The sequence below is a fragment of the Bidens hawaiensis genome, unplaced genomic scaffold (assembly GCF_021521415.1).
Source record: "Bidens hawaiensis isolate Kalapana, Puna unplaced genomic scaffold, B.hawaiensis_p1.1 tig00001236_1, whole genome shotgun sequence".
In the NCBI taxonomy this organism is placed as follows: domain Eukaryota; kingdom Viridiplantae; phylum Streptophyta; class Magnoliopsida; order Asterales; family Asteraceae; genus Bidens; species Bidens hawaiensis.
This window is the reverse complement of record NW_027491070.1, coordinates 1,957,614-1,984,893: the sequence shown is the minus strand read 5'-3', so window position 1 is coordinate 1,984,893 and position 27,280 is coordinate 1,957,614. Positions and strand designations below refer to the sequence as shown.

Below are 27,280 nucleotides of genomic sequence, written 5' to 3'. Positions count from 1 at the left end.
ACATATTAAAGATTGAAAATCAGTTCTAAATTATCACAAAAGAATCTAATTAGGGGACTGATATTTAGTATTAAATGTCTTTTGTATATGAAATGATCAAGCACTAATTTTCAGTCTCCAAGTATTCAACGTAAATGATATCAAATAAAATAAAAGTAATGGAGACTGGAAATCAGTCTAAAATATTGAACAATTAACCTCTTTCTATTATCATATTTAGTATTCAAAGCATTCTGTAGATTTAAAAAGTAGGGACTGATGTTCAGTCTCTATTAGTCAGTGCCTATACTTAAGTTTCGCGGAAATGTTGTAAGGCCCCGTTACCGGTAGCCCTACTTTAACGTTTGATTTGCTCATAAACGCAATTCTAAATATCAAAGTTAACAAAAACTTTTGCGGAATAATAAAAACTTCATCCATAACATTTTACATAACCATCAAGTCATGTCTTATAAAACATTCGTAGTCAATTAAAACAAAACATAGTCTTTAAAACATCACAACATTTCTTCGAGATGCCAGTATCTTCGATTTCTATGCCATGTGTCTTCAGTCACGCGAGCTGCCTCAACCTATTTGCCTGCGTGCATACTAAAAGTCAGCTATGCTAAGTGAGTTCTAGTTAATCACGTAACTTACTTTTCATACACATATACGTGCCCGAAGGTACGCATTACAACATATCAAGATCAGCATTCGTCCATACACATTCATATCTAACCATACATTATAAAGGGCGTTTCACCCTACATACCTCGGATATTTTTAGGGTCCGGTACCCTCCATCCTCGGATATTATTAGGGTCCGGTCACCCTTCATCCTCGGATATTATTAGGGTCCGGTCACCCTTCATCCTCGGATATTATTAGGGTCCGGTACCCTTCATCCTCGGGTATTATTAGGGTCCGGTACCCTTTTTTCCATAGCTTCACACTATACATGTCCTTAAATATTTTTCCTGACAATACGTGCAATCTCCGAAGAGCGTTCACGTACCATTAACTTATCATACGTACATTATGCATACATCATAAATATTCATACATACATCTTATCTTGCATCATACATAGCAATCACGTCTTTAGCTACCACCTGACGGTACATGCAATATCCGAAGATCGTTCACGCACCGTCAAGCAATCATCATACATCCATCATACAAGGCATACACTTACTACTTAAGGTAAGTGTATTAACTATCACATCGAGTATGCACACAACCCCGAAAACATAACAAGGAAATGGGGCTAGAAACTCACCTCAATGCGGTTGCGTTCACCGTTTACGGTTATTCTCTTCTTGAGATGTGCCCGACTAACTGTATAATAATTATACGTTTCAGTAAACTATCACTACACATATCGCCTTTCTAGTTTAATTATTACCCTCAACGAACGGGGGTCCGGGGGCAGCGCCCCTGGCAGCGAGGTTCTAGGGGCGGCAGCCCCTAGCGGGGTCCAAGGGGCAGAGCCCCTGGCTGGGGTTAAGCTGTAATTAAATCGTTCTTTTCTAAGTCCAGGGACTGTTATTGTCATTCAGTTAAACTTCTAATTCGTTATTGGTTCATAGCAAATTGGATTATCCTAGCGAACTGGTTCTTATAACGAATTGAACCCTTAACGAACTGGACTCCTTAACGAATCAGTCCATATAGCGAATTGGACCTTCTAATTCGTTATTTCTTTTAACGAACTAATCATAACGAATCAAGGGTAATTCGTTACCCTTTTCCCTTAACGAAACAGAGACGAATCATAGACGAACTAGAGCTAGTTCGATGTGCTCCCTTAAGCGAATCAACTAACGAATCACCTTCAATTCGTTAAGTCCCCATAGCGAACTAGGGTTAGGTCAGGGAATGTCAGAACATTCCCTGACATTCCTTATCCTCGTACCACTATTCCGGCGCCGCCTTTCCGGCGCCGCCTTTGCCGGAAAGCCGCCGGAAAACCGCGAACACGTCTGAAAAACGAGTTTTAACTCGTTTTTCACCGTTTTTCGTCCCGTTCGATCCAGATCTGAGCTAGGGTGACCCCTAAGCTCATCATAGGTTCGGTTTATACCCGATTCCACCCGGATCTCGTGACTTAAACGGTTTAACGGTGTCGGATCGTCGTTTAGTGACCATAACTAACGGATTTAAGCTCATACAACAAAATACTATCATACCTTGGGTCGGGATCCGATTCTTCTTCTATATTTCGGCTAGAGAGAGGCTAGAGAGAGAGCTTAAGTGAGTGTTTGAGAGGTGTAAGGGATATGTGTAAATGAATTAAATGGAGGATTAAGGGTATATATATTTTTGATCATGGGCTTAAGCCCATGGTCTTTCCTTCATTCCTCCATAACCCAAGTCCATAACCCATATCCATTTACCCAACACAAGTCCATCTCGTATTCTATTCAACTAAACCGATAACAACCCGCTATAAAATAAACGAACTTTATTTTATTAATATAACCGAAAGTAGGATGTTACAAATGTATTAGGGACTGATACTCAGTCTCCGAAGTGTTTCGTATACAAAACACCTTTTGTACCTTAAAGAAACATAAACGGAATTTTAGTTTGTGGTTCTTTAACACAAATTCTACTACTCTAAGGATAATATTGGACGTTGAAATCATGTATACCTAACATAATGTAAAATCTAATCTCTTAATTGAAATATACTAGTTGAACAAATAATTGGTTCGTAAGTTCATATAGTTATTAGTTTTGTAGTGAAGAGTTTTAGTACTACATTATATATTTTTTAAATATAAATGCTTATTTCAGTCATAACATGAAAAATAAACTATATTGAATACTTAGTCTTTTATATATGTTTAATTCAACGATTACACATTAATACGACCCGGGTTAGTCACATTTTATAGGTTAGGGAGGTGAAGAAACACTAACCGGACCCCGGGCAGATTACTGGTAACCTGGGGGTTAGATAGATGTTTCCCACGAGGGGTTAGACCCTTGGAAGATGGTTCTTCTGATAACCTGCAAAACAGACACCGTGAGCTCGTCACTGAGAAGAGGGGGGTTCCTCCTTGTGACCACCCTCCGGCGTGAGAATCAGACTAGATTGCTCTTTAAATATAAAAGTATATTAAGAGATTGCTAGAGCAGATATCAGGTATAATATGATGATAATGTGGTAAGATATGATAAGATGAGATGGTCATACCATTTGTGGTATTTATAGCCGAAGGTAGGTTTCCAAAGAGGTATGGCCGGCTGCAACAGTGTTCCTGTTCCACCAACAGTAGCCTACGCACGTGCCCTGCTGGTAGTTGGTGGGTAGGTAGCGGCTGATAGCGACCAGGCCTGCTGTATACTATTCCTGTTCCACCAACTGACGGCTACGCACGTGGTATGGCAGTAGTTGGTGAGTAGGCAGCGGCTAATAGTGACATACAGTGCAGGAGCATGCTGCTCGCCATACTGTTGTCAATAAGCTGTCGTATCTTTAGTCAGATCTTTTTCCCATACCTCGTCAGGTACAGTACAGAAGATCTTCCTGTATCGTACGGACTGGCTTATTTGGGCGGGAGTATTCCCCCTCCCGCCCTTGTGCGGGATTGTTCCCGGCTTCGCTCATTCCTTCAGGTGACACTGAGTGATTGAGAGCTAAGTGCCTTGTGCGTGTAGCCTTGCTGCGCGGGTGGCCTTCCCTGATGGCTTGTATCCGAGGCTGCGGGAACAGGCGGAGTCCTTCACCATCGGGAGGCATTTCCTGCGGGACCAGCTTGCGTACTGCGCGTAAGGACGTCACGTCTCTGAGCATGGTTGGTCCTGCGGATCCAGTTGGTTTCTGCGCAGACGTCCCTCTTTTAGGTGAGTCTTGCGAGTCCAACTGGGCTTTGCTGGGACCTACCTCTTCAAGTCCCCCCAGTCCAATGTTCTTCTCATGAGTGTTTAATAAAGTGAGGTGAACTTTTGGACTTAAGCAGAGGGTTTTGAAAAGGGTTTTTCTAAGGTTTTCCATGGGGATTCTTCCCGCGGAAGTCCTTGTCACTTGCAGAAATGCCCGAGTTTCCTGCTTGGTCTTTGGGTATGATGCGGGTAGGCTGTAATCTCCTCGCACGTCAGGAGCGTTGAGTCCCACTTGTGTGGATTCTCCTTGAGGTTTTGGTGGTTTTGAACATAGTGATCAATTATGTTAAGACCACCAATTCCATCCTGGAGCTTCGAACAACGTAGTTCTCGACGTTCCCGCTATGCGGGGATGTTATTTCCGTTTCCGCAAGCATTGCCCAGAAGATCCTTCTTGGTTTCAATTCCCAGCGGGGCGCTAGGTATGTGAAGGGTTTTGCCTTAACACTGTACCTGCGCTCGTCTTACGGTTATTTTACTTCCAAGGTAAGGGGGTATTTTCCCGCCTACTTTATGATCTTTTTGAATTTTGAATTTTGAAATTCGAAAGGTTGGTGAGGATAAGAACAGTCCAAACATCTGAAACGTCGTGCGACGGTTTCTTCTGACTGTGTCAGGACGTGCAGGAAGTTATGGTGACGTGACAGTACATGGTCGTTTCAGACGCTTTTTCAGGCCGGGGCAAGTGAAGTAAATTTTACGAACACTACCACAGTTACTCAAGCTGGGGCAAGTGCAGTAAATGATCGCCTACCGGGATCCACTGATACCCAGTTTGAGAAACGACGACTCCCCCGCCAAACTCTCGATGAAGTTAAGGCATGGGCGGAGCCACGACAAAAGGAATTCCAGGCTGAGTTGGACGAACGCTTGCGTTCCATACAACAGGCCGACGAATTCGAATACTGGGAGGATGACACGGAGGAATCCGACTCCGACGCGAACCCTCGCCATAAGGCAAAAGGGAAGCGTAAGGAAATGGAATCCCAACCGAAAAGGCATTTTGGACAAGCCTTCAAACCAAAAAGCACAGGTGGAAGTCCACGAGACTTCTCCAAAACGTTCAGACCAAACATTGCAAATGCAGGAACGTCCAAGTTTGCAAGGGACATTGCGGAAGCAATCGCCCCAAAGAGTGCCAAACAAATGCCTAACATAGGCACATATGACGGTATATCTGATCCAGACGATCATTTGAACAGGTTCATAGCGGGGGGCAACCGTCAGCAATTGGACGGAACCCACCTGGTGCTACATGTTCCAAATGACGCTTGTTGGGGCTGCTAGAGCTTGGTTTGATCGTCTACCGATCAACCACATCTACGACTGGGCAGACTTCCAGCAGAAGTTTAGCCAACACTTCAGCCAGCAACGGAAGTATACCGAGGAGCAATGGACAATCCTCAAATGCATACGAGAAGAAGATGAATCTCTGCCAAACTTCATCACTCGCTTCAACTCAAAGAAGCTAAGTTTGGGCAATATCAGCGAAGATCTTGTTCGCGCTGCCTTCATCCAGGGCGCGCATGACCCAGAGCTCATCCGCACCCTAACGGGTAAAGATGGCATGCCATCCACATGGGATGCCATCATGACAGCAGCAAAGCGCTATGCGGAAACGGAGAAGCAACTGGGTAGAGATCTCCCCCAGAGCACAAACCTCTACACTCAGAAAACCAGAGAAGACAACGTCCTCACCGCCCGATTAAATAAAAAGCGGAAGCTAGGCATTTGGCAGTCAAGGGTAAACTTTGACACCTCATCCAGCTTGCAACATCGATTGGGCGGAAGGGATAATGTACATCCGCACCAGAACTCCAGATGGACGCCACTCACCAAGAGCGTCACTGAGATATTCGCTACTGAAGAGCTCCCATGGCCAAAGCCTCCAATAATCCGACATCGTCATGATGCTGATCGGAGCAAATACTGTGACTTTCACAAGACAAAAGGCCACAACACTGAAGAATGCATAGACGTAAAAGACATGGTCGAAGCATTTGTCAGAGATGGGACGCTCGCGCACCTCGTGGCGCAATAAAGGCTGAGCAGGCGGGTGCGTGTAGAACCTCAGCTGGGGAAAACACGAATAAAAGTTCCAGCTTCAATGTCAAGACTACATGCTGCGTAAAGAACGAGATCCCGAACCAGGTGCGTATCGGCTCGATGGCACTCCCATCCCAACATGGAAGGGAGCTCATTTACACAATTTGCATGTAAATCAATTCCAATTTGTAAAGGCCAAGAGCCACTTCTAATGGAAATGATTCTCTTTAGAACATCGAAGCAGATGATTTTACTTTTCTGAACACTAGTATGCCGGCTTTCACCGCATAATTACGTGAAGTCGTTGCGTGGGAAGGCGGTCCTACCCGCACAAACCCAATAATGTGAAAAAACCTTCACGCAGGTCAGTTGAAGGGAAAAGGTTCAGCACCCAAAAATGAAAGCGCCGGTCTATCCGCACGAATCATAATGAGGAAACTGAACAATAACCTATCAACAACCGCGCGTCGAACGGTTAAACTATGCAACACTGGTAACGGCATTCACATTACGTGAAGTCGTTGCGTGGGAAGGCGGTCCTACCCGCACAAACCCAATAACAGGACAAAACCTTCACGCAGGTCAGTTAAAGGGGATGAGTTCAATTATCCCATTAAATGAAAGTGCCGATCTATCCGCATGAATCATGAAAGGAAACTGAACACTAACCTATTGACAACCGCGCGTCGAACGGTTCAAAACAAAATCCTCAAAAGATGAGGAAAACCTACACGCAGGTCAGATGAAGGTTTAAGTTTAGCCATCCTACTAAGTGCAAGTGACGGTATTACCCGCACAATCACGAAAGAGGAAGCAAAACTTCACACCTATTATCAACCACGTTCAAAGGTTAACTTACCCTCAAAAGATGAGGAAAACCTACACGCAGGTCAGATGAAGGTTTAAGTTTAGCCATCCTACTAAGTGCAAGTGACGGTTCTACCCGCACAATCACGAAAGAGGAAGCAAAACTTTAACCCATTATCAACCACGTTCAACAGGTTAACTTATTCTACACTTGGAAAATTGCTAATTTAAACTAAGTATGCAAGTCATAAGTTTATAAAGCAAGAAACCCAAAGAAGGAAATAACAATCTTATACGCAAAAAGATTAATATTTCACAAACGAATTATTACAAGAATGGCCGGGTAACTACCCGCCTACGAAAAGAAAATAAATACATCTGTACAAGACTATCCTAGCAATGGGAAGGGATCTTCAGGATCAGGCTTCAGGGCCACTTTCACTTGGACCAGCGCCGTCAGTAGAGCGTGGCTGTTCAAGATAAGCCTTAAGGATAGGTAGCCCATCATCAGCAGCAGCAATTTCATTCACTTTCTCCACCACCGGATGCGGGAAGGCGGCGTATTGATTTACTGCTTGGTCATATATGGCTTCGGTATCTACATTGTACAAAGGGAAGTTGGATGGCGGGACGCCTTTCTCAACAAACCCTAGACCAAGCAGGAAGCCGACCCGTTCCCCATCCTCGTGAGAAGCGTTGAGGGCTGCGCTCATAGCATCGTCGTAGGATGTCTCTGAGAAGACCCGATGCACAACCTACATAAGAAAATATACAAGTGTCAGCACCCTATTTACAAAGGAAAGCGTGAAGACATGAAGATAGACATACCTGAGACAACGCTTCTCGAAGAAGCCATTCCTTGGCAACCAGAGCTTCTTTGTGGGCGGCTTGAGCTTGGGTACAGGCGCGTTCGGCTTCGCTTTTGTTAAGGTTGGCAAGTAGCACTTCCTTTGCGGCAGCCTCTTCGACGCCCTTAAGCTTCCGCTCGGTGTGATCAAGCACGCCCCTCTGGTCCAGGATCTCTTGAAGTTTCTTGGCATCCTCCATCGCCAAGGCATCATGAGCACGTTGGAGAGCCTCCAATTTGGCCTTGAGCTCCTCGTTCTCCACGCGTAAAGGCTCAGCAACGGCTTCAGCCTTGGTGGCCCTCTCGGTTGCGTTCCTCGCAGTCTCCTTAGCCAGCCGAAGCTGTTCGTTAACAGCTTGGGCAGCCTTGGAGCGGGCCTCGAGTCGCGCTTGAACCTCAACCTCGAGGGCCTTGAAGGCCTTCTCCTTCTCCGCAGCAGCTGCGGCCAACTTTTGGTTCTCCTCCCGAAGAGCACGCGCTTGAGATACTTCCTTGGCGCGAGCTGCTTTTAGCTTGTCGTTTTCACGACAAAGCAGCTCGACGCGCGGCTGCATCCGGGCCTGGAGAACCCGAAGCTCATTGGTTAGCCTACCCTCCTGGTAGCTAGCCATGGCTTCCCCCAACGCACCATGGGGAGCAGCGTGGCGAGCCCATTCCACGCACTCCACAGGGGTACGAAGGGTTGTTCCTCGGCGTATGTTCCATCGCGGAACATACACTTCATTGGAATCCGACACTGCAAAAACAAAAAAGCAGTAAGGAAAAGATGATAAAAAATAAAAGTGAAAAAGGGCCAAAGGAACCCTACGCACCTGTAGGGTCTATAACAGGCCGATAACCGCCGAACCCATCACCTGAACCCAAAGGAAACCCATCCAAAAGGTCAGGCAGATGGGAAGGTGGCAAAGATTGGCGAGTACTCCCATGCGTACCTGATGGGCCGGCCGTCGGTGCCGGTGGCGGGGGCATGGTGGCAGCCGCCGCAGTCGCTGCCGCAGAATCCGCGGCAAAAGTAACCGCCGGCTCTGTGAAGGATGCTGTAAAAATCGCACTCACAGCCGGCAGTGACGTCATCTCGGCTGGAACAGTCGGCTCAGAATGAGCAACTGAACCAGTGGAAGCAGGCGCAGGCGCCTGGGTCGACGCCTCAGGTAGGCTGACCAAGCCTACCGTCATTGGCGGAGAGGTAGTACTCGGCCCCTCACCCTGGAATGCGCCAACATCCACACATGCGTAAAGAGGAAAAGTGTTAAAAGACTTGAAGATTAAACTACGAAGATAAAAGCCTAAGAGTTGTACTTACGGGTTTTCTTGAGCTTGAACGTACGGACGGGCGGGGACGAACCCGATGGAGCCGGTCTCTTGATGCCGGTCACCGTCGTCGTCATCGGTTCTCCGGAGGTAACAGTCGTAGCCTCCGGAACAGTGGTCTTCTCACCACCAGGGTTCCCCGCCAACTCTTCACTATCTGACTCAGTGTCAGATAGAAGCACCGGATCAGCTGTGGAGGCCACCTTCTCCTTCCCTTTCCCGACGGCAGCCCTCCTCTTCCGCACTAACGGAGGACCATCTGCGGATTCCTCAGAAGAAGACAGCATGTAAGGAATCCCAGCAGCGGGTACAGCACTGAGGGGTGGAGGAGAGAATAACGCCTTACCTGGCCGCCGGTGGCTCAGGATCTCGTGGCCCAGCGGGTAGACCTCCACAAACCGATCCGCTGTTTGCTCCAGGATGGGCAACTCGTTCTCGTCAAGAGCACGAGTAACCACCCGCACGGGACCGTCAGCTTCCCGCGGGTACAGGAGCGACTCCAAATTGTTCCCCTCTGAAAGAAAATAAACAGTTAGAAGACAAACTCATATCAGCAAGAAAGACTAAGACATACCATAAGGAGTAGAGTTCAAACCGTATTCGAGAAGGATGGGAACCTGAGACGCCTCCTTCCATACCCGGCTCATCCCCAGCATCACCATCCCGGACTCCGCAAACCGGTAAACCGGAGATTGGACCCGGGATATCTTCGCAAACCATTCCGCCTCCTGGTAGTTGGTGGCGTGGTGGCTCGGAATGGCTTGGCCATTTTTAAACTTCATGGCAATAGGGACGGCGCGGGCAGAAATGTAGAAGAATTCCCGCTTCCACGATCGGAGACTGCGCTCGGTGGCGCAAATCTTCAAACCCTTAATCCGGGTTGTCAGGGTGTACCACCCCTGGATGCACCTCCAGGTATAGAAGGTCATCAGGCGGTCCACATAGGGCTCAATGCCCAAAATCCGGCACACCCACTCGAAGTGGCGAATCTTGGCGATCGCCATGGGGTGCAACTCGGTCAAATGCACACCGTGCCTCTCCAGGACACGGTAAACAAACTTTGTCAATGGGAACCTAAGATTCCCATAGACAAAGAATGAAACATATACCCCGATCTTGCCACTGGGGGCATCGTACACGGTCTGATGGGGTTCAGGAAACTCAGGCTCGAGAGGATCGAGCATGAACTTCCTAACAACATACCGGTACTGATCGCCGGGCAGAGCACACTGGCACTCGCCAGCAGTACTCTTATCATCGACTACAGCTTCAGTATCATGTGAAGACATATTGCAAAGGAAGAAGAAACGATTTCGGAGGAATGCTCAACTGAATAAGAGTATTCACCAGAAATCGCCTTAGAGATGAAAGAGAAGTGAAGATGTGAATTACAAATGACCCTCTTCCCCTTTATATAGTGATCGCAATTAATGCGGTGAATTTAATGCGAAGGAGAGAGAAATCGAAGGTGCAATGAAACTATGACGCGTGGCAAAAAGCTAGCTGGCAACAGCTGTAAAAAGTACGCGTGCCAGAAATTTCGCGGCCACGCGCCCACGCGCCTGAAAATGCGTCTGAAACGACCATGTACTGTCACGTCACCATAACTTCCTGCACGTCCTGACACAGTCAGAAGAAACCGTCGCACGACGTTTCAGATGTTTGGACTGTTCTTATCCTCACCAACCTTTCGAATTTCAAAATTCAAAATTCAAAAAGATCATAAAGTAGGCGGGAAAATACCCCCCTTACCTTGGCAAACAAGTAACCGTAAGACGGATGCGGGTAGAGTGTAAAGGCAAAACCCTTCACATACCTAGCACCCGCAGGGAATTAAAGCCAAGAAAACCTTGGCGAACAAGTAACCGTAAGACGGATGCGGGTACAGTGTAAAGGCAAAACCCTTCACATACCTAGCACCCGCTGGGAATTGAAGCCAAGTACCTCGGCAACCAAGTAACTATAAGACGGGTGCGGATACAGTGTAAAGGCAAAACCCTTCACAAACCTAGCACCCGCAGGGAATTGACGCCAGGAATACCTTGGAAGTAAAATAACCGTAAGACGAGCGCAGGTACAGTGTTAAGGCAAAACCCTTCACATACCTAGCGCCCCGCTGGGAATTGAAACCAAGAAGGATCTTCTGGGCAATGCTTGCGGAAACGGAAATAACATCCCCGCATAGCGGGAACGTCGAGAACTACGTTGTTCGAAGCTCCAGGATGGAATTGGTGGTCTTAACATAATTGATCACTATGTTCAAAACCACCAAAACCTCAAGGAGAATCCACACAAGTGGGACTCAACGCTCCTGACGTGCGAGGAGATTACAGCCTACCCGCATCATACCCAAAGACCAAGCAGGAAACTCGGGCATTTCTGTAAGTGACAAGGACTTCCGCGGGAAGAATCCCCATGGAAAACCTTAGAAAAACCCTTTTCAAAACCCTCTGCTTAAGTCCAAAAGTTCACCTCACTTTATTAAACACTCATGAGAAGAACATTGGACTGGGGGGACTTGAAGAGGTAGGTCCCAGCAAAGCCCAGTTGGACCCGCAAGACTCACCTAAAAGAGGGACGTCTGCGCAGAAACCAACTGGATCCGCAGGACCAACCATGCTCAGAGACGTGACGTCCTTACGCGCAGTACGCAAGCTGGTCCCGCAGGAAATGCCTCCCGATGGTGAAGGACTCCGCCTGTTCCCGCAGCCTCGGATACAAGCCATCAGGGAAGGCCACCCGCGCAGCAAGGCTACACGCACAAGGCACTTAGCTCTCAATCACTCAGTGTCACCTGAAGGAATGAGCGAAGCCGGGAACAATCCCGCACAAGGGCGGGAGGGGGAATACTCCCGCCCAAATAAGCCAGTCCGTACGATACAGGAAGATCTTCTGTACTGTACCTGACGAGGTATGGGAAAAAGATCTGACTAAAGATACGACAGCTTATTGACAACAGTATGGCGAGCAGCATGCTCCTGCACTGTATGTCACTATTAGCCGCTGCCTACTCACCAACTACTGCCATACCACGTGCGTAGCCGTCAGTTGGTGGAACAGGAATAGTATACAGCAGGCCTGGTCGCTATCAGCCGCTACCTACCCACCAACTACCAGCAGGGCACGTGCGTAGGCTACTGTTGGTGGAACAGGAACACTGTTGCAGCCGGCCATACCTCTTTGGAAACCTACCTTCGGCTATAAATACCACAAATGGTATGACCATCTCATCTTATCATATCTTACCACATTATCATCATATTATACCTGATATCTGCTCTAGCAATCTCTTAATATACTTTTATATTTAAAGAGCAATCTAGTCTGATTCTCACGCCGGAGGGTGGTCACAAGGAGGAACCCCCCTCTTCTCAGTGACGAGCTCACGGTGTCTGTTTTGCAGGTTATCAGAAGAACCATCTTCCAAGGGTCTAACCCCTCGTGGGAAACATCTATCTAACCCCCAGGTTACCAGTAATCTGCCCGGGGTCCGGTTAGTGTTTCTTCAGGAGGTTAGGGAACCGTTAGAATATTGTCATTATATATATATATATATAGAGAGAGAGAGAGAGAGAGAGAGAGAGAGATTAAACAAGTCATGAATTGGTGTCACAAAGTTTTAGGTAGTTCGGAGTTTGTTCTTTTAGTGAATTTATTTGGAAATTTGAATAATATATTAAGTGGGTCGGGTGGTGGTTCTTGTAATTGTTAAGTTCGTAGAAGATTGCGTTGCACAAGTTCGAATTCCTTTTGCATATTAATTTTAGGTTAGTTGTTGATATTATTAGTTTATTAGTTTGTTCTTTATATAATATAACTAGTTTTTATCTCTCGTATTACGGGGGGTGTTTTACATTATTCGTTTATAATATTTATATATTTTTTAGATTTAATTTTATTTATTATACAAAACTTAATAATATACTTAGTATTTGATGATGAAAGAGTTTCATAAATAAATGAGATGTTATAACCCGGTGTAAAAGTTATTTGGGTTTGATGAGACCCATGACCTGCTTATTATTTTCACAATAAAATTGTTTTTTAATTATAAATAATATATATATATTTTTTATAAAGAAATTGGATATTAATTTTTAGTATATCCCTATTTTATAGCATTTTCATATCAAATATTTGGAGAAATTAATTTCTAATTTAATGAGATGTTATAACTCGTTTAAAAAATATATGGGTTTGGTGAGACCCAGCCCCGTGAAATTGGGCCAAATGCATAAGAAATCTTCTTTTATAAATTATGCAATCTGGTGGTTTGAGAGAATGCGGGGAGCAACCATAAAATTTTTAAAGGTTTCGTTTATATATATTATAGATATTCGTTTATTGTAACTTTACACTTTCAAATTTTTTATGCTAATAAAATATGTGATGGTTTGATGAAAATTTAAATGAAACTTAATAGCTAATCATCCTTTTATTTTTGATTATTTTAAATATGTAATTTAAATAATATATATATGTGTTTACGATATAGTGTCAGTATTGATAGAATTCATGTTGGTTATTCACTGTAGCGCATGGTTTCTTTAATATGTAAAAGTTGTAATTTGGTGTCGATGGATTAGACACTTACGACGTTGGTACATGATTCATGGTAGCTAAGGCCATGTGTAGTCGTAAAGCTTCATATCTAGGGGTTATGCGCCACGTGGCGCTCAGTCAGAGTTATGGTTTTGTACAAAAACAGGCTGTAGTCATAACTCTCCACATCCAGGGGTTATGCGTCACGTGGCGCCCAGTCATTATAATTTTATTTGTTTTTTTTAAATAATAATTCATTTAAATAAATTAACATAAAATTAAAAATTACATTAAACTTCCAAATAAAAATTACATTAAACTAAATTAAAAAAAATACATCAAATTAAAATAAAAAAACATAAATGATACTAATAAACTAAAACTCATTTATATTTTTCTAAAATTTTCGCTCGTCGAGCGGCTTTTAAAGATTGGACTATCGGGTCGTCTTCGGATAGCTCGTTTGATAAAATCTCGATGTCTTTGTCCATCTCATTCCTTCGAAGTAGGTTGACGGCGTCCAAATTTACTTGAAGTCGTTGGGTTCCAAGTTGGTGTAAATCTTGGAGTCGAGAGTTCATTAATTGGAATTGGCTTTCCAATTCGGGATTCGAACCCGTTGCCGACGACGAACCGGCCCCTTTCCCCTTTCCTTTGCATTTGGTTCTTCTACCCCCCGGCCGAGGCATGTCGGTAGTATTCACGGGGTCATTATCGCTTAAGTTGAAGTTTCGAGCGTCGGAACGGGGCGTGTCTGGATCAACCGAAGATGATGTTTTAGACTTTTTTTTACGCGGACCACCTTCGCCTTCGGCATCCATCACCAAGCCCCATTTTGGGTGAAACCTCAAGAGGTCTTTCCAAATGCCAAAGTAGTTGAAGGTCCCGCCGACCTTATGTTGAAACTCAACCAACGCGTTATCCATGACTTCCGCGTCCGAGACACCGCTACTCCTAGTTCGATTCATCCGAGAGAAAACCGTATGGAAAGCCATGCATTTGGTGTTTATGTCGCCCCATTTCGACAGTAACGAATCTTTTTCTCGACGCGAGTCCCCGCCAAGGTTGTGAAACCTCTCTATAATTTTGTGCCAAAATACCCCCGTTTTTTGATAGTTCGCTAAAAAAATAAAAACATTACAAGTTTAATGTTTGTTATAAGAAATTTAAAAAAATATATATGCATTTTAAAAACCTACCGCATTTGGCATCTTCCGATATTTGGCACCAAGCACGAGCACATAGTACGCACTCGTCGATACTCCACGATATCACCGTCTTTTTAACCCGAGGTTCGCCGGCGGGCTTCTTTGCGTGTTTTTTCGAACGTCCGCGTTGGCTCGAACCGCCCTCGGGTTGTGTCTCCGGCACGAACTCGACCTCGGGTTGGGTCTCCGGGGCGGGTTGGGAACCCGAACCCGCAAAAATGTTTGTCGATGGGTTTTGGAAACCGGGCACCGCATTTGGCATAGAGTTTTGTAGAAGTGCAAAGTACGCGGCCATTTGCGGGACGGGTACGGTTGGCGTCGGCGCGGTAGATTGGTTCGGTTGTGGATTTTGGTTGGCTTGACGGGCATATTGACCGAAACCGAGAATATTTTGGTTGTTGTTTGGAAACATGATAGTAGAAATATTAGTTTAAAAGATATAAATATTTGTGTAAATTGGTAGATTGGAAGGAATGTGTTAAAAAATATGAGTTTGGTTTGTTTATATAGTATAAATATAATTAATTTTTTTTAAAAAAAAAATCCAACGACTCCATTAACCCCAACGGTAACATTTTTTGTTCGCGTGCCATTCTCAGCGTTGTATATACAACGCTTACAAATTAAACTTCAACATAACGCGGGGGGGGGGGGGGGGGTGTTCCCCCCGCGTTTTGGAGCCATAACGCGGCCATAACGCACCATTACATGTGGTCTAAACACTTATGTAGCATTTCATACGAAAAAAGGAAAAATGACTGGAGGATATGAAAATGAATCATTATGAGATAATGAAAAAAATTAGTGTTTGGTTGTCATTGAAATGAAATTAACAATTAAACAAGAATACTCATTCTATCAAAATCATCCCCCCCTTTTCAATTGAATTCCTCTTATAACACCATACGATCTCGACACAACCACATCACCCCTGCCGCTGCCACCACTACCGTCTCCGCCACCACCACAACTACCACCGTCGTCGTCGCTGCCATTGCCACCTTCAGTGCCGCCACCATCACTATTTCCATTTTTTAATTTTTGTAAATTTTATTTACTTTGAGATAGGAATTTTTTTTATTTGTATCTCATTTATGCGGTTGACGTTTTTTTTGTTACCACGCAACATAAAGTAATAATTCATTTCATTTACGTTGCTTAATAAAATAAGACAAAGAAAGATAATGATCCCTGTCTTTTAAATTTCAATTCTATTTATAAGTTACAATATAAACATTTTCCAAAGTAAAAAAAAATACATGAATTAAATCAACTTTAAAATAGTATATTTACAAAGGGGTACAAACGGGTCGAGCTGCTCGTGAGCTACTCGAACTCAGTTCGATAAAAAACACCAAATGACCTGAGCTCGAGCTACTCGTGCCTCAAATAAAGCTCGTTTAGTTTTCGAGCCCGAACTTCAGCCTTGTGTATTTTTAAGTTTTTTTTCCCTCATTTGGACTTCTATGAATTAATTTTGCATTGCACAACTGAGCTTGAGAAACAAGATTTAACTCGTTCAAGGCACTACTTGAGCTTGAGCCGAGCTTAGGCTCGGTAAACGTTTTTTTTCTTCAAAATACGTAAAAATAATAAAAAATGTGTATAGTTTAATTAATAACAGATATAGATGAGTTGTGATAGAGCCAATAATATGCCGCTCCTTCTCTCAACCCTAGATCAACTCCCTCCCCAAAATTGAAGCATATAATATTCTGGAGAAAGCAAAGACAAACCATACAAAGAGCTCAAAGACGGTGAAAACAGAGGCCGATTTAAGCAATATCAAAGTTAACCTCAAGATTTCTATTAGATTACGTTGTCTTCTATCATCACCAACAAATATGGTATTTGCTAACCCTAAGTTTTAAATTGTTTTTATTTCGTATTTGGAGTCCTATTGTTTTCTTTATGAGTTTATGCCATTTAAATCTTTTCCAAACGACTTATATCTAATATTCTTTATATACTTTTCATTATTGAGAGTGGTGTTTGTAAGCGACATCAATTATGATTTTGTACCATTTATTCTTTTGCTGGTAAATTGTTAATGACTTTTGTACTTATTTAAAATTATTAGAAAGTATTTTGTTATGCATAAAAGTTTTTTTGTTTTCATAGATGATATGGACATGAAGAGCCCGTATGAGTTAAATTTGGTAAATAAAGTCTATATTCCTTCAAATAGTTAATACTTAGAGCTTAAAGTTTGTAGAATTCTTGATGATTTTTTAATTAGTTAAGTGTGATACTTTGCATGATTGTAACCTACTTCAGCTTTGACCCTTTTTTTTCTTTGTTGTGTTGATTTTATGTGTTACTGTTTAATTATTTTGTTGGTTTGAATGATGCTAATTTTATTATTTTGTAGCCTGCTTCTTAATAGGCGGTAGTTTTTATTGAAGTGTTAATGCTTGATAGATGATTTGATATACATGGGTGTTGACGTAGATAAAATGCAACTGCCGAACTGCCCCCCCCCCCCCCCCCCCCCCTTATTTTGGATTCAAAGTAACCATTGCTCAAAAGGTCTCTGATATTTGCATTTTGTTTCTGCACGGGTTAAACAAGTTGTTGTGGACACAAGGAAACAAGCACTTGAATATGGTTGTACATATAATTTAAACATAATGTGAATTTTGCCTTATGTTTTGCTTTTATATGAAATACATTTTTGTTGCAGAATATGTTGTGTTGATTTGGTGCGGGATAAAAGGGTTCACTATGCTTACAGGTGATATGAAACAAAAGGTTATAAGAAACACTTGGTCCGAGCTGAATTGGATTGCAACTCCAAAAAGATCAAAGCTTCTAAGTTAGCACTTAGCACCAAAACTCTACCAATGGAGGTCATTAGACCACAGATAGATTGTTTTTAATGAGGGCTCCAACTGATTACTTAATGAAATGTACAATATTCGACTTTCCTCAAGTCCAAGCAAGCCTCTCCACTTATTTTTGGCTTTCATAGATGTATAGCTTTCATCAAATAGGGCTTAATAATGTAATTTACTTTTGTATTATTACATTGCATATTCATTTATCCTTTGTTGATTCTCAATAAAAAAAATTTATGTTTTAAAAGTTTGAATATATTGCGAATCTAAAATTTTAGTGAGTTAAGGATTGATTTTCCAGGATAGACTTTTAGACTTTAAATAAACATATAAAGGACTGAATTTCATTACATAAGAGATTGATATTCAATCTCTATAGAATATATTAGAGACTAAAATAATATGTTATTTGAGATTATTTTTTAGTCTTTAAAAGAAGCATATTAACGACTAAAACCGAATTGTGTCGGGACTAATTTTCAGTCATTAAAACATCTTATTGGAGACTGATTTGATATCTGAGTACAAACCTAAGGAAACATATTAAGGACTATGTAGACATGTTTATAGGACAGATATTCAGTCCCTGAAGTTACACATTAAGGACTAACACATCATAATATTTGAAACTGATTTGCAGTCACTGAAAAACTGTATTGGAGACTAAAATAGTGTGGTACATGGCGAAAAATTAAGGACTGAACTTTAATCTATCTGAGACTGATTCCTAGTCCATGTTGGTGTCATACAACAGGGACTGATTTTTAGTAACTAAAACCACTATCTAGGACTAGGTATCCGTCACTAGCCGAAGACTGGGAAATCAGTCTTCGATATCTATTAGGTACTGATTAAGGAGTGTTGGAGACTATTTATTCAGTCTTAGATACCAATCTTTTTTGCAGTGACGCGTAACCAACAAAATTGTGGTACAACATAAGATTCTGAATGTACAAACTAAAGCATAAACAACTCATGAAGCATGATGTACAACTTCAGCTTCAGAAGTTCACTTGAAATTGTAATCTTATAAATTTCTCACAAATAACAATAGTAACCATCATTTTCCGATTGTTATTACTATTACTATTATTATTATATTGTTTTAAGCTCGTTTATTTATGACTTAAGCAATATAAAAACAACTCAAAGTTATATATTTAATAACAATATCGGTGCATTTTTAATTAACAAATAAATATCAGTACCAGAAATGCACCGATCAGAATACCATGTCATTATGAAGCCGCCGGAATAATGCCATGAGCATTGCTTCTTTTCTTGTTCGGCACCAACAAGAAATCAATCCAAGCCAAGATTGGAGAAATATCTAACCATGTCGTAATTAAATTCCACATTCTAGCCGCGATCCCACATTGATGGGATGTCAACCCCGCGTACAACCATACTTGCTCTAGTTGAAAGACGATCTAGATTAGAAACTCTCCATGAAAGAATGTCGCCCTTGATAGGCAGAAAGCGGCTCTATCTAGCTGCAGGACCCGCATTCGGTAAGAGCATAATCCAAATCATCAGAAAAAGTAATATAATTAAGTTTACCATATATTATTATAAAGTTGTTACTCTCTTAATATAAAAATCAAATTTATACTGTATTTTGTCTTGAAAATTTTCAATATATTTTAAAGGTTTTAATCAAATTATCGTCATCTAGTTCTTCAAACCAATCTGATAATCCAACCAGTCGAATCAATGTTTTCGAATATACATAATATTTGATTAACTAATGCATATATGTGAACTTCATGTGAGATAGTCATGTACTGATGTTGAATTGTTGATGGTATATATTTATCAAGTAGTTGTAGAGAAAATATATTTTCTATAGTTATAAATTTGTTAAATTAGGCCCCGGTCTTGAAAATCATGTTACGTGTACTTGATATTTTGGATTGTACGTACGTGCACTAGAAGAATTCTTGTCTAATAAGACGAAATCACGTGATACACGTTCTATGCTATCGATTGAACGAGAATGAAAAAATCTGCTGCATTGTGTGGTTAAAGTACCTTTGTATTGTTGCCGTATTCCATAAGGCTACATTTAAGTCATTCAAAGAATAAACTGATCTTCAAAAATCTTGAAAATAAAGACATTAGATAATATTTCAATTAGCTACATAATGCCGACCGAACTAAACCGGATGAGCCCTTGTTCGTGTTCGTATGTTAAGTTTTTGTCGGGCAAACGGACGCCTCACAATCACTCTATCGAACGAAAATTCATGTACATATCCTCTTATTAAGAAATTGAGTTTGTCTGTGTCTGTTCGTTGGTATTGCAAAAGGACGCTAACGGACACTAATGGAAAACGGAACACTAACGGACGTTAATTGACATACAATCATAAACATATCAAAATATAGTTAAGGTAGACACTAATGAACATTGCACGACATGCTATTCAAAAATACTTAACACTTAACGTAGTAACCAAAACATAATCATATCAAAATAATGTCGTGGAGTTCAAAACCCACAAACTTCCAGTGTTTCACGAGAAACAAGCTTCAAATTCTTTAATATTCAAGAATATTTCAACATACACAACACTATTAAACGGACGTTACCGAACAGACGCTACCGGACGTAATCGGAGGGACGTTCACAAACACTGCTGAACGAACGCGGCCTTTGTCCGTGTTCGTCTATTAAACTTTCTGAATTAATTTTTTTTGCCTGTGTCCGGTTCGTTAACGAACGAACATAAATGTACTTCCCACTGAACGACAACCGGATGTCCGGTTCACTTACAACCCTAATATCAATAACTAATAACACAAACATAAATAACTAAACAAAATGATTAAATATAGCTATTGCTTAGATAATTTCACTTGGTGGTGGTTCACTTGGACCAAAGTAGGAACGAAGTAAACCACCCAATCTGATCCGACTCAATCTGATCTGAAGAAAACGAGCCATCCTCATGTGGTATGAATCCGTACCATAAACCGTCAAAAACACTTCCCGAAAGAAGAGCAATGTGCTCGCAACGCTAATGAGCACTGTGATAACCTTGATCGAAGACATAAATCGCCTCTCAATCCTCCTTAGAACCCAAATCCTCGGTGTGCTTTCATAAACCATGTTTAGTTGAGCCACTGTCTTGCTCAACTCAGACTCGCCATCCATTTTAAGACGCGATTTCCCTATCCCATTAAACAATTTAACAATCTCCTCGTCGCTCAAATCACCTTCGATGATCTTCTGCTCGCGTAGCAACTCAACGTCTCTCTCCTTGTCGATTATCCCACACATGAAATCCACATATTCGGTGAGCTCAAGACCATATCCATCCATAAAGTTGTTCTTTGCCATTAGCTTCTCATAAGCCATCAAGTTTCTCAAAACAACCTCTGAATCGCGATTAATTGTCATTAGAGGAAGATAACAATACCGCACTTTCCCTTGGACAAAGTTTATGTTTCGTATGCCTTCATTTTTAGGCGACAAACGAAACTCCACACGAGCAACTTTGCGTAGTTCTGAAACCGAAGGCACCTCAATCTCGTCGGCTGCTGGTCCCTCCGTGATTTCAGGAAACCTTTGCATTATAAATTCAATGACTTGCCGAATAGGTTGAGCCCCGGGCATCACTCCAGCAAATTGCATAATAGCTTCAAATAGTTCTTGTTTAGCCTCGGTTTCAGACTCCGAATCAATTGTGAAATCGACCTCTCTAGGTATCAATTTTTCGTTGTTCACGATGGACTTATACATATAATCAAGCAAGTGGTTAACTCGATTAAAATCGATATTCTCTTGCGAAAGCACAAACAACGAATGCGACTTACAAAAATACCTAAACTTGGATTCCAATGAATGTTCTTGCTCATTAGCTTTTTGTCCCAATAAGGCATTCTGGATCTCCTTCAACACCACAAGTGGAACCTGGTTCTCTAACATAACCAAATCATTCGCCACTTCATTCACGCCGGTCGCATAACCATGATCTGAATAACCATTCAGTTTATCAATCAAGAACATTCCATCAATAGTCAACAACCATGCCATCATATTGTCATCCGCGTCATGGAACAACTCGTAGCAAACACGAACCAACGGGATAATCTTTTTAACCTTTTCTACTATATCTTGTTCATAGTCAAGAACTTGATGAGGCTTCACTACCCTTTTCACCGCGTTTAGCTTCTTCTGCTCGACCTTGTGATAAAGCTCGTGCTGAAAATGGTAATTTGGCCCGAGGCCTACTCGTTGAGGTACGTACGCTTCCGGATTTTCTGATTTTATGATTTTGGGAACTTCAAATATGGAAACTGGAGGTGTATCTATTGTGATTGCAATTTGGGTTTTTAAGGTTATGCTTATTTGATCCACCCATGGTTTCTGACCAGGCATCGGATTTAAAAACGGGTTTAAAGAAGCCATTCGATGTACTCCCAAAACGGGTTCTCATGAAATGATCCTAGATGTAACACTATGACTTTATATTGTATAAGCTCAAATGCTTCACGTGCATGGTTAAACACTTAAACATGTAAATATTAGTTAGTTGAATATTTGTTCATGTGTGAAAAATGTGCTGAAATTTGACAGAAGAATATATATGTATATATATACTATAATCATTTTGCAAGAAGATAAAATAGAGAAGATAGAGATCACTACCGGCCACAAGAAACAAGATTATTATTGGATAACTAGCGATCATATACCGTCCAATGAAAACTGGTGGTGTCTTTTGAGTAATCTATCGTATATCTCTTTGTGTCTTGACATGGATAACAAGACGAATTGGTCCCTAGCTAGTACAAAACTACAAGTCCAATATTAAATCACGGGGCTAAATTAAGCAATTGACATTCTATAGTCTATACTTGCATTGGTTCTAGCCAAGATTTTTTTTAAATCCTAACAAACACAAACTAAGTCGAAAAAACTTATGGATGTAACAAAGTTAAGTATCTTAACACGATGAGTATATACATCATTTTAGACGATAAGTGTCTTCGTTTAAATGTATTTTTAAACGTGTGATCATACAGGGCTAGCCATGTATGATATCAGACCCTTCTTAGACTACCCTTTTTATTAAACTTTTAAATAAACAACGACTCCTTTCATGACCAAAGTGGTTTATCAAACAAAATAAAACATTTTTTTAAACGTGTTATACTCTCGTCTGTTAGTGGTTCTGCATTCCATTACTTATTAAGGGTGTGTTTGGGTTTGCTTATTTAAGGGAAAAAGGACTTTTTGTAAAAAGTACTTATTAACTTATGAATTTATTAAAATAAGATTTTAAAAAAATATTTGGATTAGCTTATGTGTTGAGAAAAAACAAAATGACTAAAAAGACACTCTTTTTCTAAAAGGGAGTAACGGAGTTTGAGGGATAGAGCATTCTCAACCCGTTCATCATCTCCATCTCTATAATTATACTAAAAAACACTACATTTCTCTCTCTTATTCAATTAAATAATATTTTTTATACATTTATAATTACAGTTTTCTCTCTTATCTACTCACAACCAATCCAACAAATATTAAAAAATAAATAGAGGAAACAATGTTTCCCAAATGTTTCCCCATATTTACAAAAAATCACTACATTTCTCTCTCCAACCTATAATTTACACTCACAATCACTCACAACCTCACCTTATAATTTGCAAACTTCCCTCACATAATTAGAGAGATGTATTAGGTAAATCAAACCCAATTATATTAATAAGTTACTTATTCCTAACTTTTTAAAACCTCTATATTTTGTCTTCTTCATAAGTTAAAATCTATAAGGTCTTATGCTTTGCTAAACACCTTATACGCCTTATTAAATTTTTAAAAAGTTTATAAGTTATAAGTTGATGAAAGTAAGGAATCCCAAACACCCTTTAAATCAATAATGCTACACTAATGTCTACCATCGGGCTCGAATCCTCGGCCTCCAAGAAAGGAGGCCCTTCAAAATAAACCAAGATATCATTAGGCCGAATAGTACTCTTTGATCGATGGATCTCAATTATATATATAGTAAAGTTACTTTTCAACTGATTCGCCGGATGTGTAACCCTAACACTTCTTGTACTATTTAAATTCCTGGTTTATGTTTCCATTCTAGCAACTAGTCTCTTGCTTTTATTTTGAAAGATACTAGTCTCTTGCTATTTGCTAATGTCCTTTATAGTACTTTCGTTATATAAAAAATGTAAAAAAAGTAAAGAATTATTTTCAAACTTGAATTTAGTCCACTAGCTTGATTGGCGGGTAAAAAAGGTGCTTAACTATTCCATATTATTTCATTTGAGGAAAAGAAATCACAAGACTATACAATGTACAAACCTGCTATATACATTCTTAAACAAGTGTAACAAATGAAAGAATCAAATAATTAAAACATGTTATGAAACAAATATATACTTATTCTTGTCTAGTTGCTGCTGCGAAAGAGCCTAGGACAGCCATAAAACTCGCAAAACGAGTACAATAACAACAACAACATCAACACAACACTCAACAAATGAGTAACCACCTTCCATAACGAAAACCATCTTTTCTTCATGAACTTAAACATCCTGACAGCCAACCTCTTCTTGTAGTACTTATTAATCTTCGCAGCGGTCTTGTTATCGGCATTCCTGGTCGTTTTGTTTATCCCATTGAATAGCTTGGCTATCCTATCGTTCGTTAGTTCGCCTTTAACAATCCCTTTTTCCTTTAACAATCTTGCATCCTCAGCACTATCGATAATTCCACTTAATAGATCGATGAATTGTGAAAATGAGAGACTGGAATTTGAATAGTTCATAGCGGTTTCATAAGCAACCAAGTTCCTTATTATTACTTCTGAATTAAGATCTAGGATTATTATAGGCAGATATAAAGTAGCTTCTTCTTCCACAAACTTGATGCCTCTTATACCCTCACTTGTTGACTTGAATGTTACACCAGCATAGTAGTGTAGTGAGTATACAGATGGTATTTTAATCTCCTCCACCACTGGACCTTCATTGTTATCAGGATCCTTAACAGCTTTTAGGCCTGAAATGGTCAATATTTTATCCCATGGTATGTCTTGTATAACCTGGACTGGCTTCAATATTTTTCTACCAATCCCAAACTTCATGGCTAGTTTTGTTATCTCACCAATATTATCACAAGCTGAGTTCATATCCTCTTCAATGTCCTCCAAATCCTGTGAACTATTTCGGCTTTCGGAACTCTCTCCTTCTTGAAAAGATCTTTCGGTTTCAGGACAACCGTTGTTGACTATCAAATGGTACATTGAGATCCAACAAATGCAAGTGGCTTGTTTCATTGTAAGAGCATGAAGCCATTGATGACATTTGGAGTGGAGAGTTTGCTCGACAAAACCGCTCCATCATCAAAACCAGCTCCGATTCATCAACATCTGTTTCGGATAAACTCGTTTTCATTATCGTATAAATTTCTCTCAATACAACAAAGGGGATTTGATTCTCTAGCAACATTAAGTCCCTAGAAAGGGTGGTGTCTCCTGCCACCTTTCTATTTCCAAGATCAACCAAATTAAAATAGTCTTGCAAAAGATTAATCAAGAATAATCCATCTATCGCTACGATCCAAGATAACGTATTGTCGTCCAAGTCCAAATAGCTATGGTAGCAACCTCGGACAACATGGTCGAGTTCCTTAAGTTTCTTGATTAATATTTCACGAAACTTGATTTGTCCTTGACCGTCGAAAAAAGACTTGGCACACGAAATCTTATACCGTTCCATGTGATATAAATGTGGAACCATGTGATGATATGGACCTAAAGCAATCATATGAGGGAGATAAGCGTCGGGTTTAAAGACGGTAATCGATTTTGGAATATTGAAAACACAAATAGGGTTTTCAGTAGAAATATCAATCGAAATTTCCCGGATGAATTTCTTGCTAATTTGATCAACCCATCTTTGTTCTTTGGAGGTTGAAGAGAATATTAATGTGGTTGTGGTCATGTTTGCTCTTAGGAGGCCGAAGAGAAAGATGTTAATGGGAATTTGATTAACCCATATTTGCAAGATTATGCCTCTTTTATAGTTTTTCTATGTTGTAAAGTCAAATCAACATATGTGTGTTTAAGATATAAATTTATCATTATCATTCTTGTTACGTCTTTGACATATTCATACGTACCTTTCCTAACTTTTAAAAATACATGCATACATTTAATGTATTCTTTTCTTGCAACCAAAGTAACATGCAAAAACGTCTATGTAAGCCACCCAAGGTTCGGATCTCAAGAAAAGCGGTCACAACAATTGTGACCATTTTTTGGTTGCAAAGTCCGGTTGCAAAAATATAGCAGCAACCGGAAAAAGGCAACTACGACGTGTGCTTTCTCCCCTGCATTTTCGGTAACCATGATAATGGCTAGCGTTTGCGACCAATCCCAATGTTCTAGTAGGGCACCGTATCATGCTTTTCATGAATCGTTTTAGAGTCATTCTGCACTAAAGGGCATGGTTGTTAAATGAGTAAATGCATGCATGGTTGGAGGCCATTAATCTTTCAACATCTTTTCAATCTATACATACTTTGGTAGTAGATGTCTTGTAAAACAACCAAATGATGATACATATAAAAATGCATTATCCAAGCACCATTAATGTCCCCATTATTAACAGGTTTCTTTTCTTTTTATTTTCCTCAATCTTTTTTATCTTTAATATACCAAGTATATAATATTCTATTTTTTTTTTATTTTTTTTTCTGCTTATTTCTGAATATTGTCTCTTTAAAGGGAATTTCTGAATATTTGTCTCCTTAAAGGGAAAACATAGAACACTCGTAAGTTCATTGAAAAGTAAAAGTTATAGTTAATTACTGGGTCAAAGTACTATGATTATTATTTATTAGTTAAGCAAGATAATAAACATGCTTATCCAACATAATTAAAAACGCCATTAAAACTTAATATGTTAATCACAAATATGCATAGTAAATCTTACTTATATACACCATCAGATAAAATAAAATAGGATTGCAAATGATGTTTACAAACCAAAATAAGAAGTATGAAAGTCACGTCCCGTATTTAGCTTAAGAAACTAAGATCCCGTGTTAGAAAGACTCTTTCAGGTATTGAGGTTAGTTTCAAACATTGTTAATAAAAAAATATACTTGAATTTAGTTTTAGTTATTATAGGATATAAACTAATATTTCGTAATATACCAAATAAGGGCTTGAAATGGAGATTTGCATATGCTTCATTTGTAGAATTAGTCACATATACTTACGTGATGTATTTAAATTGTACATAAATGGTAAGCATGCATGTATTATGTAGGCGTAGAGTACACGTACTATTATAATAAATAAGAAGAAAGAGAGTCACATAATTCGCTTCTTCACATTTGATTTCCGAATTATATTATTAACTAAACCCATGTGCAATAATAATATTGAAACTAATGTGTCTATTAATAGTTTGGATAAGAAAACTAGAAAAGAATAGCACACAAATGAAAGCCTAAAAACTTTGAAAAAATCTGTGGACATTGTCAATAACATGAAGGAAACTAGCTAACACGAAATCATAAACGGATTTATGCGATGGTCTTATGTGAATCATTATATATACACTAATACGTGTAAACTAAATTCATTCATATTCGTATTCATTCACCGAAGATACTAATTATTAATGGTTAAGATATTGGATAGTTTTATTTTCTAAGGCTTGTGAATCGATTGTTAGTGAAGCTAGGTTGCGACAGCCGACATGCATGATGATCCATCTGTAATATATCTTGTTAAGACTAATTAATGCATGACAAGTCATGTTTTGTTCAA

General features: G+C 40.3%; 4 protein-coding genes across 4 annotated transcripts in view; 1 reads left to right on the top strand and 3 right to left on the bottom strand.

The window, feature by feature from the left end:
* The window catches only part of LOC143568847 (110 kDa U5 small nuclear ribonucleoprotein component CLO-like), a 277,562-nt gene that overhangs the window by 48,152 nt on the left and 202,130 nt on the right, over positions 1-27,280 (top strand). The gene's annotated exons all lie outside the window — the stretch shown is intronic.
* Positions 20,317-21,985, bottom strand: LOC143566429 (putative UPF0481 protein At3g02645). The gene has a single exon (XM_077053140.1). It carries the CDS (start codon positions 21,883-21,885, stop codon positions 20,317-20,319), a length of 1,569 nt encoding a protein of 522 aa, XP_076909255.1. The 5' UTR covers positions 21,886-21,985.
* LOC143566418 (putative UPF0481 protein At3g02645) lies at positions 23,888-24,628 on the bottom strand. Its single transcript, XM_077053137.1, has one exon. The coding sequence runs from the start codon at positions 24,626-24,628 to the stop codon at positions 23,888-23,890; it is 741 nt and encodes a 246-aa protein (XP_076909252.1).
* LOC143566412 (putative UPF0481 protein At3g02645) lies at positions 24,708-25,442 on the bottom strand. The gene has a single exon (XM_077053134.1). It carries the CDS (start codon positions 25,440-25,442, stop codon positions 24,708-24,710), a length of 735 nt encoding a protein of 244 aa, XP_076909249.1.

Bases quoted from the DNA above. Each gene is read 5' to 3' on its own strand.
- LOC143566429 (XM_077053140.1), bottom strand. From the start codon at position 21,885: ATGGCTTCTTTAAACCCGTTTTTAAATCCGATGCCTGGTCAGAAACCA.
- LOC143566412 (XM_077053134.1), bottom strand. From the start codon at position 25,442: ATGACCACAACCACATTAATATTCTCTTCAACCTCCAAAGAACAAAGA.
- LOC143566418 (XM_077053137.1), bottom strand. From the start codon at position 24,628: ATGAACTCAGCTTGTGATAATATTGGTGAGATAACAAAACTAGCCATG.